Source organism: Chelonia mydas, chromosome 5 (assembly GCF_015237465.2).
Source record: "Chelonia mydas isolate rCheMyd1 chromosome 5, rCheMyd1.pri.v2, whole genome shotgun sequence".
Taxonomy (NCBI): domain Eukaryota; kingdom Metazoa; phylum Chordata; order Testudines; family Cheloniidae; genus Chelonia; species Chelonia mydas.
The window spans coordinates 131899291-131911610 of NC_051245.2; the positions used below are offsets into that span (position 1 = coordinate 131899291).

General features: G+C 44.9%; 1 protein-coding gene across 5 annotated transcripts in view; it reads right to left on the bottom strand.

Annotated features, from left to right (window-relative positions):
* APTX (aprataxin) overlaps nucleotides 1-12320 on the bottom strand; it is a 39639-nt gene that overhangs the window by 6788 nt on the left and 20531 nt on the right. For all 5 annotated transcript variants that reach the window (XM_037902377.2, XM_037902379.2, XM_037902375.2 and 2 more), the window contains one exon: nucleotides 2401-2627. In XM_037902377.2, coding sequence (XP_037758305.1) covers nucleotides 2401-2627 — 227 coding nt within the window. The remainder of the gene's footprint in view (nucleotides 1-2400; nucleotides 2628-12320) is intronic.

A 12320-nucleotide genomic window follows, 5' to 3' on the forward strand; every position in this document is an offset into this window, starting at 1 on the left:
TTAAGCTTATTTCTACCAGCTTATGTTAAAAACTTCCCCAAGGTACAAACTTTGCCTTGTCCTTGAACAGTATGCTGCCACCACCCAGCATTTAAAACAAAGAATAGGGAAAGAGACCACTTGGGGACATCTTCCCCCAAAATATCCCCCCAAGCCCTACACCCCCTTTCCTGGGGAGGCTGGAAAATAATATCCTAACCAATCTGTTACAAAATCATCAAAAACCCAAACCCCTGGATCTTGGAACAATGGAAAAAATCAGTTGGTTCTTAAAAGAAGGATTTTATAAAAAAAAGAAAAAGAAAAAAAGGAAAAAGAATCACCTCTGTAAAATCAGGATGGAAAATACTTTACAGGGTAATCAGACTCAAAACACAGAGGATCCCCCTCTGGGCAAAACCTTAAAAGTCACAGAAAACAGGAATAAACCTCCCTCTTAACACAGGGAAAATTCACATAAAACAAAAGATAAACTAATCCGCCTTGCCTGGCTTACCTCTACTGGTTGCAATATTGGAGACTTGGATTTCTGTCTGGCCTCTCTCAGTCCCAAGAGAGAACAAACACATAAACAAAGAGCACAAACAAAAGCCTCCCATCCCAAAAGATTTGAAAATATCTTGTTTCCTTATTGGTCCTTTGGTCAGGTGCCAGCCAGGTTAGCTGAGCTTCTTAACCCTTTACAGGTAACAGGATGTTGCCTCTGGCCAGGAGGGATTTTATAGCACTGTATACAGAAAGGTGGTTACCCTTCCCTTTATATTTAGGACAGGCCAAAAGAAATCTGATGAGGTTCAACAAGAACAAGTGCAGAGTCCTGCACTTAGGAAGGAAGAATCTCATGCACCGCTACAGACTAGGGACCGAATGGCTAGGCAGCAGTTCTGCAGAAAAGGACCTAGGGGTTACAGTGGACGAGAAGCTGGATATGAGTCAACAGTGTGCCCTTGTTGCCAAGAAGGCTAACGGCATTTTGGGCTGTATAAGTAGGAGCATTGCCAGCAGACTGAAGGACATGATCATTCCCCTCTATTCAGCATTGGTGAGGCCTCATCTGGAGTATTGTGTCCAGTTTTAGGCCCCACACTACAAGAAGGATGCGGAAAAATTGGAAAACGTCCAGTGGAGGGCAACAAAAATGATTAGGGGGCTGGAGCACATGACTTATGAGGAGAGGCTGAAAAGAGAAGAATGAGGGGGGATCTGATAGCTGCTTTCAACTACCTGAAAGGGGGTTCCAAAGAGGATGGATTTAGACTGTTCTCAGTGGTACCAGATGACAGAATAAGGAGTAATGGTCTCAAGTTGCAGTGGGGGAGGTTTAGGTTGGATATTAGGAGACATTTTCACTAGGAGGGTGGTGAAGTACTGGAATGGGTTACCTAGGGAGGTGGTGGAATCTCCTTCCTTAGAGGTTTTTAAGGTCAGGCTTGACAAAGCCCTGGCTGGGATGATTTAGTTAGGGTTGGTCCTGCTTTGAGCAGGGGGTTGGACTAGATGACCTCCTGAGGTCTCTTCCAACCCTGATAGTCTACGATTCTACAACAGACAACCACCCTGGTGAGGGTATCACCAGGCAAAACACTTTACTAAGCCAGCTAACGCTAACACTAATACTAAAAGGTACCAACTATGTGCAATTAAGTCAAAGAATGAGGAATTGTGAGGTTAAGAACGACACAGTGTTCCCATTCCAGCCAGGGACGGATGGTAAGGAGGAACTAAGGGGGGGTCGAGATAGTGCTGCATCATGTAGCATGGGGAAGGGCTGTGGCCACAAGGTGCAAGTGCTGCCCCCTATTGGTACTGCTAGGCAAAATTCTCCAGCTCTAACGTGCTAGGTGCATACACAGTTAAGTAGAATACACGGCTACATCTACTCGAAGAACCAGTCTGCACCATAAACTGGAACATTCACCACTGTTAGGAGAGCACGCCTTCATGTGGGCTTCAGAGAAAAATCTACTTCTGACTTCCAGAAGATTAATAAAAAGTTGCCATTTTCTTATAAAATTTTTCTACTTACTTTTAACGATATGATAATTATATATTTCTGAGTTAAGCAAAAAAATAATCTTGAGAAAAATAAAGCGTAGCTAATACTCCCTGTTTTAACTTTTATATAGTTTAAATGCTCTGGATTGTTATGTTGCATACTCTACACCTCTTAATGACATCCAACATTCCTGTTTCTCAAGACACAAACATTCATCATAAATCAAGAGAATTTCATTTTGCAGATTTTCAAAATAAGGCCTTATCTCAGTAAATCAAAAAGGCTCAAGTCCAAAAGGCTCAAGTCCAAGTACCCAACCTGGCTATGTAGGCATGAAATCGATACCATCGGTTGAATGTGTTCCAGATAACAGAAATAAAACTGGCTAAACAACCTAGCCTTACCTCATGCTGGGAATTGCATGATAACCCAATCTGAACTCCAGGCTATCTTTATCCAGGCATTGTTGGATCAGCTTTTCCCCAACAGCATGCATATGTTCTAGTAATTCAAGATGCTCTTTTGTTACGGATTTTAGACTGGAGATGGAGTCCCAGGGTAAGATTAGCCAGTGGTAACGAGCTTTGGGATATTTATCCTTAATGATTACAACCCTTTCATCTTTGTAAACCTAGTAGAGAGAGAGAGAAATCAAGGTTATTTACCATTGACTGGGGTTCCTTGGAATGTCATAATAAAAATAAATCAACTTGAATTATCCAAATATTTGGCTTCACTGATCCACACTTGTATGCTCCATGCCCCTGTCACAGAACCATTCAAAAGCAGTTAGTTTGGTATGGGGCCAATGCGCACACACACACGTACATACAGATGTACAGAGTGCACCTCTGAAACAAGGTAGGGCTAAACTTACTCCTTATTTCCAAAGCAGGGATGTGTTAGGATATAGATATTCAGGCCTGCCTGTAAAGGCCTATACTCTAAGAATGTAGGTATATGTTTATCATTTAGCTAGTAATAGAGGTATACAAGAAAGAATCTGTGTAAGGGCCTTCTCTCACTGTGACAGTCTGAGGCCCTGTTCTTAGGCCAATGCCTTTGGCTAAGCAGCAGTGGCAGCCATAAGCTGGGAAGCAACCGGTCACATCCTCACATTCCAAACTAGTCAATCTGAGGCTGTTAGAAAGGTGATCCGATCTAACACCTCCAGAGAAAGGGAAGAGCCTAGAAGATGTAAAAGGAAATTTAGGTTGATAGTTTTCTGTTTGGTAAGAACTCACTTATCAATAGACACAGCTGGAAAACCCTTATGTCTTTATAGATGTCGTTGTGAAATCCTCACTTCTGTATTGTTTTGTCATTATAGTTCCCACTTTGCTATTGTTTATTTGCATGGTTTCTGTCTGGTTCTGTGATTGTTTTTGTCTGCTGTGTAATTAATTTTGCTGGGTGTAAACTAATTAAGGTGGTGGGATATAATCGGTTAGCTAATCATGTTACAATATGTTAGGAATGGTTAGGTAAATTTCAGTAAAATGATTGGTTAAGGTATAGCTAAGAATATTACTATATAAATTAGGGGCAAACAGGAAGTAAGTTGGGATTCGAAAATAAGGAAAAAGGAACTTGGATTTAAGCTTGCTGGAAGTTCACCCCAACAAACATCAAATTGTTTGCACCTTCGGACTTTGGGTATTGTTGCTCTCTGTTCATGCGAGAAGGACCAGGGAAGTGGGAGAGTGAAGGAATAAGCTCTCCAACAGGACGGAGGAAAGGAGAGTATGGATCTGTGGAGAAAATACATTTGGAGCTCTCCAGTGACTGTTAAGTACACTATTTTACCCAACATAAATATACCTCCAGAGATCCACGTTGACTAATTACCAAGCAATAAACACTTATCTGAGAGACAGTGGTGGAAAGAGTCTTGAGATTTTCTATTTGACTATATAAAGTCTCCTATAAGCCATACTCAACACATTTTACTACCACCTGTGAAGTATTTGGATCAATATATCCCACCCTCTGGGCACTTCTCTGCAGATAGCATAACCAAGATAATTTACAAAAACTTGCAATTGCAATGAGGTAACAAACCGGCCTTTCCACATCTGGTTTATAGATCTATAAATGCCTAGACCTGAAGGGAGCACTATGAGCATCTAGTCTGACCTCCTGTGTAACACGGGCCAGAGGATTGACCCACAATAATTCCTTTGAACTAGAACTGGTCTTTTAGAGAAACATCCAATCTTGATTTATGTAGACTGGCTGCCTAGGGTAAGGAGTCACTCGGCTGCAGCAGACGCACTCAGAGACTGCATTGAGCAAACAAACATTCTAGGACGAGACTAATGACCACCTCGCTTTAACAGAATAATGAAGAGGCAAAAAGCTGTCAAAGCCTTTGGTGGTCACTTACCCAGCTAAGGTGATTTCACCCAGAAAACCACTTGCAAGGAGAGGTTTCAGAGTAGCAGCCGTGACAGCAGTAGACAAGAACGTCTGAGGAAACGTGAAGGGGGGGGAGGGGAGGGGGAATAAACATGGGGAAATAGTTTTACTTTGTGCAATGACCCATCCACTCCCAGTCTCTATTCAAGCCTAAGTTAATTGTATCCAGTTTGCAAATTAATTCCAATTCAGCAGTCTCTCGTTGGAGTCTGTTTTCGAAGTCTTTTTGTTGTAATATTGCGACTTTTAGGTCTGTAATCAAGTGACCAGAGAGACTGAAGTGTTCTCCGACTGGTTTATGAATGTTATAATTCTTGACATCTGATTTGTGTCCATTTATTCTTTTACATAGAGACTCTCCAGTTTGACCAATGTACATGGCAGAGGGGCATTGCTGGCACATGATGGCATATATCACATTGGTAGATGTGCAGGTGAATGAGCCTCTGATACTGTGGCTGATGTGATTAGGCTCTATGATGGTGTCCCCTGAATAGATATGTGGACACAGTTGGCAACGAGCTTTGTTGCAAGGATAGGTTCCTGGGTTAGTGGTTCTGGTGAGTGGTATGTGGTTGCTGGTGAGTATTTGCTTAAGGTTGGGGGGCTGTCTGTAAGCAAGGACTGGCCTGTCTCCCAAGATCTGTGAGAGTGATAGGTCGTCCTTCAGGATAGGTTGTAGATCCTTGATGATGCGTTGGAGAGGTTTTAGTTGGGGGCTGAAGGTGATGGCTAGTGGCGTTCTGTTATTTTCTTTGTTGGGCCTGTCCTGTAGTAGGTGACTTCTGGGTACTCTTCTGGCTCTGTCAATCTGTTTCTTCACTTCAGCAGGTGAGTATTGTAGTTGTAAAAATGCTTGAGAGAGATCTTGTAGGTGTTTGTCTCTGTCTGAGGGGTTGGAGCAAATGCGGTTGTATTGTAGAGCTTGGCTGTAGACAATGGATCGTGTGGTGTGGTCTGGGTGAAAGCTGGAGGCACGTAGGTAGGAATAGCGGTCAGTAGGTTTCCGGTATAGGGTGGTGTTTATGTGACCGTCGCTTATTAGCACCATAGTGTCCAGGAAGTGGATCTCTTGTGTGGACTGGTCCAGGCTGAGGTTGATGGTGGGGTGGAAATTGTTGAAATCATGGTGGAATTCCTCAAGGGCTTCTTTTCCATGGGTCCAGATGATGAAGATGTCATCAATATAGCGCAAGTAGAGTAGGGGCACTAGGGGACGAGAGCTGAGGAAGCGTTGTTCTAAGTCAGCCATACAAATGTTGGCATACTGTGGGGCCATGCGGGTACCCATAGCAGTGCCGCTGGTTTGAAGCTATACATTGTCCCCAAATGTGAAATAGTTATGGGTGAGGACAAAGTCACAAAATTCAGCCACCAGGTTTGCCATGACATTATCAGGGATACTGTTCCTGATGGCTTGTAGTCCATCTTTGTGTGGCATGTTGGTGTAGAGGGTTTCTACATCCATAGTGGCCAGGATGGCGTTTTCAGGAAGATCGCCGATGGATTGTAGTTTCCTCAGGAAATCAGTGGTGTCTCGAAGATAGCTGGGAGTGCTGGTAGCGTAGGGCCTGAGGAGGGAGTCTACATAGCCAGACAATCCTGCTGTCAGGGTGCCAATGCCTGAGATGATGGGGCGTCCAGGATTTCCAGGTTTATGGATCTTGGGTAGCAGACAGAATACCCCAGGTCGGGGTTCCAGGGGTGTGTCTGTGTGGATTTGATCTTGTGCTTTTTCAGGGAGTTTCTTGAGCAAATGCTGTAGTTTCTTTTGGTAACCCTCAGTGGGATCAGAGGATAATGGCTTGTAGAAAGTGGTGTTGGAGAGCTGCCGAGCAGCCTCTTGTTCATATTCCGACCTATTCACCACGACGACAGCACCTCCTTTGTCAGCCTTTTTGATTATGATGTCAGAGTTGTTTCTGAGGCTGTGGATGGCATTGTGTTCTGCACGGCTGAGGTTATGGGGCAAGTGATGCTGTTTTTCCACAATTTCAGACCGTGCACGTCGGTGGAAGCACTCTATGTAGAAGTCCAGTCTGCTGTTTCGACCTTCAGGAGTCCACCTAGAATCCTTCTTTTTGTAGTGTTGGTAGGAAGGTCTCTGTGGATTAGTATGTTGTTCAGAGGTGTGTTGGAAATGTTCCTCGAGTTGGAGACATTGAAAATAGGATTCTAGGTCACCACTGAACTGTATCATGTTTGTGGGGGTGGAGGAGCAGAAGGAGAGGCCCCGAGATAGGACAGATTCTTCTGCTGGGCTAAGAGTATAGTTGGATAGGTTAACAATATTGCTGGGTGGGTTGAGGGAACCATTGCTTTGGCTTCTTGTGGCATGTAGTAGTTTAGATAGTTTAGTATCCTTTTTCTTTTGTAGAGAAGCAAAGTGTGTGTTGTAAATGGCTTGTTTAGTTTTTGTAAAGTCCAGCCACGAGGAAGTTTGTGTGGAAGGCTGATTTTTTATGAGAGTATCCAGTTTTGAGAGCTCATTCTTAATCTTTCCCTGTTTGCTGTAGAGGATGTTGATCAGGTGGTTCCGCAGTTTCTTTGAGAGCGTGTGGCACAAGCTGTCAGCATAGTCTGTGTGGTATGTAGATTGTAATGGATTTTTTACCTTCAGTCCTTTTGGTACGATGTCCATCAGTTTTCATTTGGAAAGGGAGATGATGTCTGTCTGTATCTGTATGAGTTTTTTCATGAAGTTGATAGATTTCCACTCCATACGGCTAAATGCCGTGCCTTGCACAGTAACAGGTTTCAGAGTAGCAGCCGTGTTAGTCTGTATTCACAAAAAGAAAAAGAGTTCTTGTGGCACCTTAGAGACTAACAAATTTATTTGAGCATAAGCTTTCGTGAGCTACAGCTCACTTCATTGGATGCATTCAGTGGAAAATACAGTGGGGAGATTTATATACACACAGAACATGAAACAATGGGTGTTCTCATACACACTGTAAAGAGAGTGATCACTCAAAATGAGGTAATACCAGCAGGAGAGTGGGGGCGGGGGGAAGAAAACCTTTTGTAGTGATGATCAAGGTGGGCCATTACCAGCAATTGACAAGAATGTCTGAGGAACAAGGGGGGGAGGGGGGATAAACTTGGGGAAATAACCTTTTGTAGTGATAATTTACACAAAGTAAAACTTTCTCTCCCCACCCCCCCACTCCACCCCCGCTCTCCTGCTGGTATTAGCTCACCTTTCCTGATCACTCTCCTTACAGTCTGTATGGTAACACCCATTGTTTCATGTTCTCTGTGTATATAAATCTCCCCACTGTATTTTCCACTGAATGCATCTGATGAAGTGAGCTGTAGCTCACGAAAGCTTATGCTCAAATAAATTTGTTAGTCTCTAAGGTGCCACAAGTACTCCTTTTCTTTTTGCAAGGAGAGGCTGTAGAAAACATATCCCTAACTCCCTGAAGTCTCTATATTTACTGAGGTCAGACTGAGATTGCTTGGCTGTGTGGGACACAGTTCTGGAGGGTGAAGGAATCTTTTCATCAAACATTTCAGCAGAGGATGCTCAAACAGAAAGTTGCCGTTTATTGCTTGTCAAACAGAAAGCAAGCACCACAACGTTGTGCAAAGGCTTGTATTTTCAGTTGTCCAAAGCAGGTGAGATTTAAAAAGAACAGTCAGCCTATTAAACAAAACAGGCAGAAGCTGTAGACAGACTAGTACAAAGAGAAGGAAACACATTCAGGCTAGGAGACTTGTGACTAGGACATGCAGGGCTCCTGTTGAGGTCACAGATTGGTCTGACAAGCAGCCAAGGGATTCTAGAAACAAAAGGAGACATCTACTGCAATTCCGATTAATTAATGTCTTCACTAAGCAATTCCAGTAGGAGGAGGTTCCAACCCCTTTCTGGGCATTGCTTTTCTCGTCGGGGAAGGAGAAATCACTTGCTGGCAGCTGCTGGATTGAATAACTAAGACTTGTGCACTGAACAGCTTGAGGGAGGGAGTTTCACCATCATGACTGACTCCTCCTCCAAATGGGACCCTGGGAACTACCATCATACCACCGGTTCTTTGTTGGCCTGATCTTTAAAGCCATACCAACTAGAAAGGGGAAAACAAATGAACTCACCACCTCCACCAGCTTTGGCTAAATCCTCCATAATTCCTGGGGAAGATGTAAAATTCAAGTTCCTACTGTTGCCCCTCCCCTATTATGGCATTTTCCTCCCACATCTAATTTCTCCTCTTGCCTATCTTTGCCTTCTGCCCAAGCAGAGTTTGGCTTGGCCAACCAAGACGAAACCACCTTTTACAACACTGCTGTGAACAGAGGCCAGCCAGCTTGACTCTGGTAAGAGCTTGCCAGTGGCTAGTAAGATTGTATGCTGTGCCTTTGCCCTCCCTGCAGTGAGGCCTCCAGGGAGACAGGCTTGTTTTACCATCCCTGCTATCCTCTTCTTATGCTTGTGTGTACATCTTCCTGGCTTTGCTTTAAAGGAAACAGAATCAAAGTTCAACAACTCAAGGCTGTACAAAACTGGCTCTTCTTCCTGCAACCAGGACAGATAATGCCATCTTTAAACCACCCAAAGCGGTCTAGCAGAGATTTCTCCCAATAAAAATTCCATACAACAAATGAAAAAAGGAATCAGAGAAATTGTTAAAATAAAGCTTTTACTCAACTTTTTAAGTTTCAAGTACTTTAACTGTTTCCCTTCTTTATCCAGGAGGCCTGGTCTACACTACAAAGTTAACAAGGTCAACAAAACCTGCCTTGCATCAGCCTTGTTGGGCATGTGTCTACATTTAAATATGGCTCCTGCGGATGTAAGGGCTCCTGCCCTTTTACCCCAACTTAACATCTCGGGGGGAGAGGGATAGCTCAGTGGTTTGAGCATTGGCCTGCTAAACCCAGGGTTGTGAGTTCAATCCTTGAGGGGGCCATTTAGGGATCGGGGACAAAAATTGGGGATTGGTCCTGCTTTGAGCAGGGGGTGGGACTAGATGACCTCCTGAGGTCCCTTCCAACCCTGATATTCTATGATTCTATGAACACCACCTCCAAGAATCATAGAATCATAGAATATCAGGGTTGGAAGGGACCCCAGAAGGTCATCTAGTCCAACCCCCTGCTCGTAGCAGGACCAATTCCCAGTTAAATCATCCCAGCCAGGGCTTTGTCAAGCCTGACCTTAAAAACTTCCACGGAAGGAGATTCTACCACCTCCCTAGGTAACGCATTCCAGTGTTTCACCACCCTCTTAGTGAAAAAGTTTTTCCTAATATCCAATCTAAACCTCCCCCATTGCAACTTGAGACCATTACTCCTCGTTCTGTCATCTGCTACCATTGAGAACAGTCTAGAGCCATCCTCTTTGGAACCCCCTTTCAGGTAGTTGAAAGCAGCTATCAAATCCCCCCTCATTCTTCTCTTCTGCAGACTAAACAATCCCAGCTCCCTCAGCCTCTCCTCATAAGTCATGTGCTCTAGACCCCTAATCATTTTTGTTGCCCTTCGCTGGACTCTCTCCAATTTATCCACATCCTTCTTGTAGTGTGGGGCCCAAAACTGGACACAGTACTCCAGATGAGGCCTCACCAGTGTCGAATAGAGGGGAACGATCACGTCCCTCGATCTGCTCGCTATGCCCCTACTTATACATCCCAAAATGCCATTGGCCTTCTTGGCAACAAGGGCACACTGCTGACTCATATCCAGCTTCTCGTCCACTGTCACCCCTAGGTCCTTTTCCGCAGAACTGCTGCCTAGCCATTCGGTCCCTAGTCTGTAGCGGTGCATTGGATTCTTCCATCCTAAGTGCAGGACCCTGCACTTATCCTTATTGAACCTCATCAGATTTCTTTTGGCCCAATCCTCCAATTTGTCTAGGTCCTTCTGTATCCTATCCCTCCCCTCCAGCGTATCTACCACTCCTCCCAGTTTAGTATCATCCGCAAATTTGCTGAGAGTGCAATCCACACCATCCTCCAGATCATTTATGAAGATATTGAACAAAACCGGCCCTAGGACCGACCCCTGGGGCACTCCACTTGACACCGGCTGCCAACTAGACATGGAGCCATTGATCACTACCCGTTGAGCCCGACAATCTAGCCAGCTTTCTACCCACCTTATAGTGCATTCATCCAGCCCATACTTCCTTAACTTGCTGACAAGAATACTGTGGGAGACCGTGTCAAAAGCTTTGCTAAAGTCAAGAAACAATACATCCACTGCTTTCCCTTCATCCACAGAACCAGTAATCTCATCATAAAAGGCGATTAGATTAGTCAGGCATGACCTTCCCTTGGTGAATCCATGCTGACTGTTCCTGATCACTTTCCTCTCATGTAAGTGCTTCAGGATTGATTCTTTGAGGACCTGCTCCATGATTTTTCCAGGGACTGAGGTGAGGCTGACTGGCCTGTAGTTCCCAGGATCCTCCTTCTTCCCTTTTTTAAAGATTGGCACTACATTAGCCTTTTTCCAGTCATCTGGGACTTCCCCCGTTCGCCACGAGTTTTCAAAGATAATGGCCAAGGGCTCTGCAATCACAGCCGCCAATTCCTTCAGCACTGAAGAGCAGCACAGAGCCAAGGTTGAGGTTCTTAGGTCAACAGTGTGAGTGTAGACACTGCATTTCTTAGGTCGACTGTAACTGTCCTCCAACAGCTGTCCCACAATGCCCCACACTGAACACTCTGCTCATCATTGTGAACTCCATTGGCGAGGGGTCATAGAGACCAGAAGAACCCTCTCCCCTTTAAAGCCCTACAAATTTTTGAAATTCCTTTTCCTGGTTGCCTGCCTTGGCAAGCACACCTAGCATCTCTCCATGAGTGCAACTGCCCAGCTGACCATGCCGGCTACATGCTTCAGACACACTCCTGCCTGGAGTAGACAGGAGATATTGGATCGCCTGTGGGGAGAAGAGACTGTGCAGGTACAGCTTAGCCACATTTCTAGGGCAGATTCTATCTACAAGCAGATTTCTCAGGGGATGTAGAGGGCTAAGACAGGGACCAGCAGCAGTGTTGTGTGAAAGCCAAGTTGCTGAGGCAGGCACATCAGAAGCCATAGGCCTGCCGCTTTTACAAAGAGCTGAATGCCCTACTCTGTGGAGACTCCGCCACCCCCAACAGCACCACGGATTCATCCGAGAATCCAAAGTCACAGACCCTTGCCGTGAACTCTGAGGAAGAGGAGGATGGGGACAGACAACCAGGGGATCCAGCTACGCAGCAAGCCAGAACCTGTTTTTAACTCCAGTGCAGTCCAATCAGTCCCACAAGTTAAGCATTGGCGAGCCCAGTGCAGGGGAAGAAACCTCAGGTAAGTGTGCAGTTTAATTTTAAATTTCAGGGATGGCCTCCCTGAAAGTAGCAGGACACATCTTTTGACTTATTAATTTACTCATGCTAGAAGAGATAGTGGTACAACAAAGAGGTAGAGTTACTGCTTTTCAATCCCATCTACCTTCGGCTGGGGGGCCACGGTGAACAGTTTGTTTACGTGCACAGGGATGTCCCATGAATTCTCCTGAGATCTCGCTAGAGCACAAGAAGGGCCATATTGGGTCAGACCAATGGTCCATCCAGCCCAGTATTCTGTCTTCTGACAGTGGCCAATTCCAGGTGCTTCAGAGGGAACAAACAGAACAGGCAATCACTGAGTGATCTATCCCGGTCATCCACTCCCAGTTTATGGCAATCAGAGCTTTAGGGAAACCCAGAGCATGGGGTTGCATCCCTAAGTATCTTGGCTAATAGCCATTGATGGACCTATCCTCCATGAATTAATCTAGTTCTTTCTTGAACCATCATAGTTCTGGCCTTCACAACATCCCCTGGCAACGAGTTCCACAAGTTGACTGTGGGTTGTGTGAAGTAGTACTTCCTTTTGTTTGTTTTAAACCTGCTGCCTATTAATCTCATTG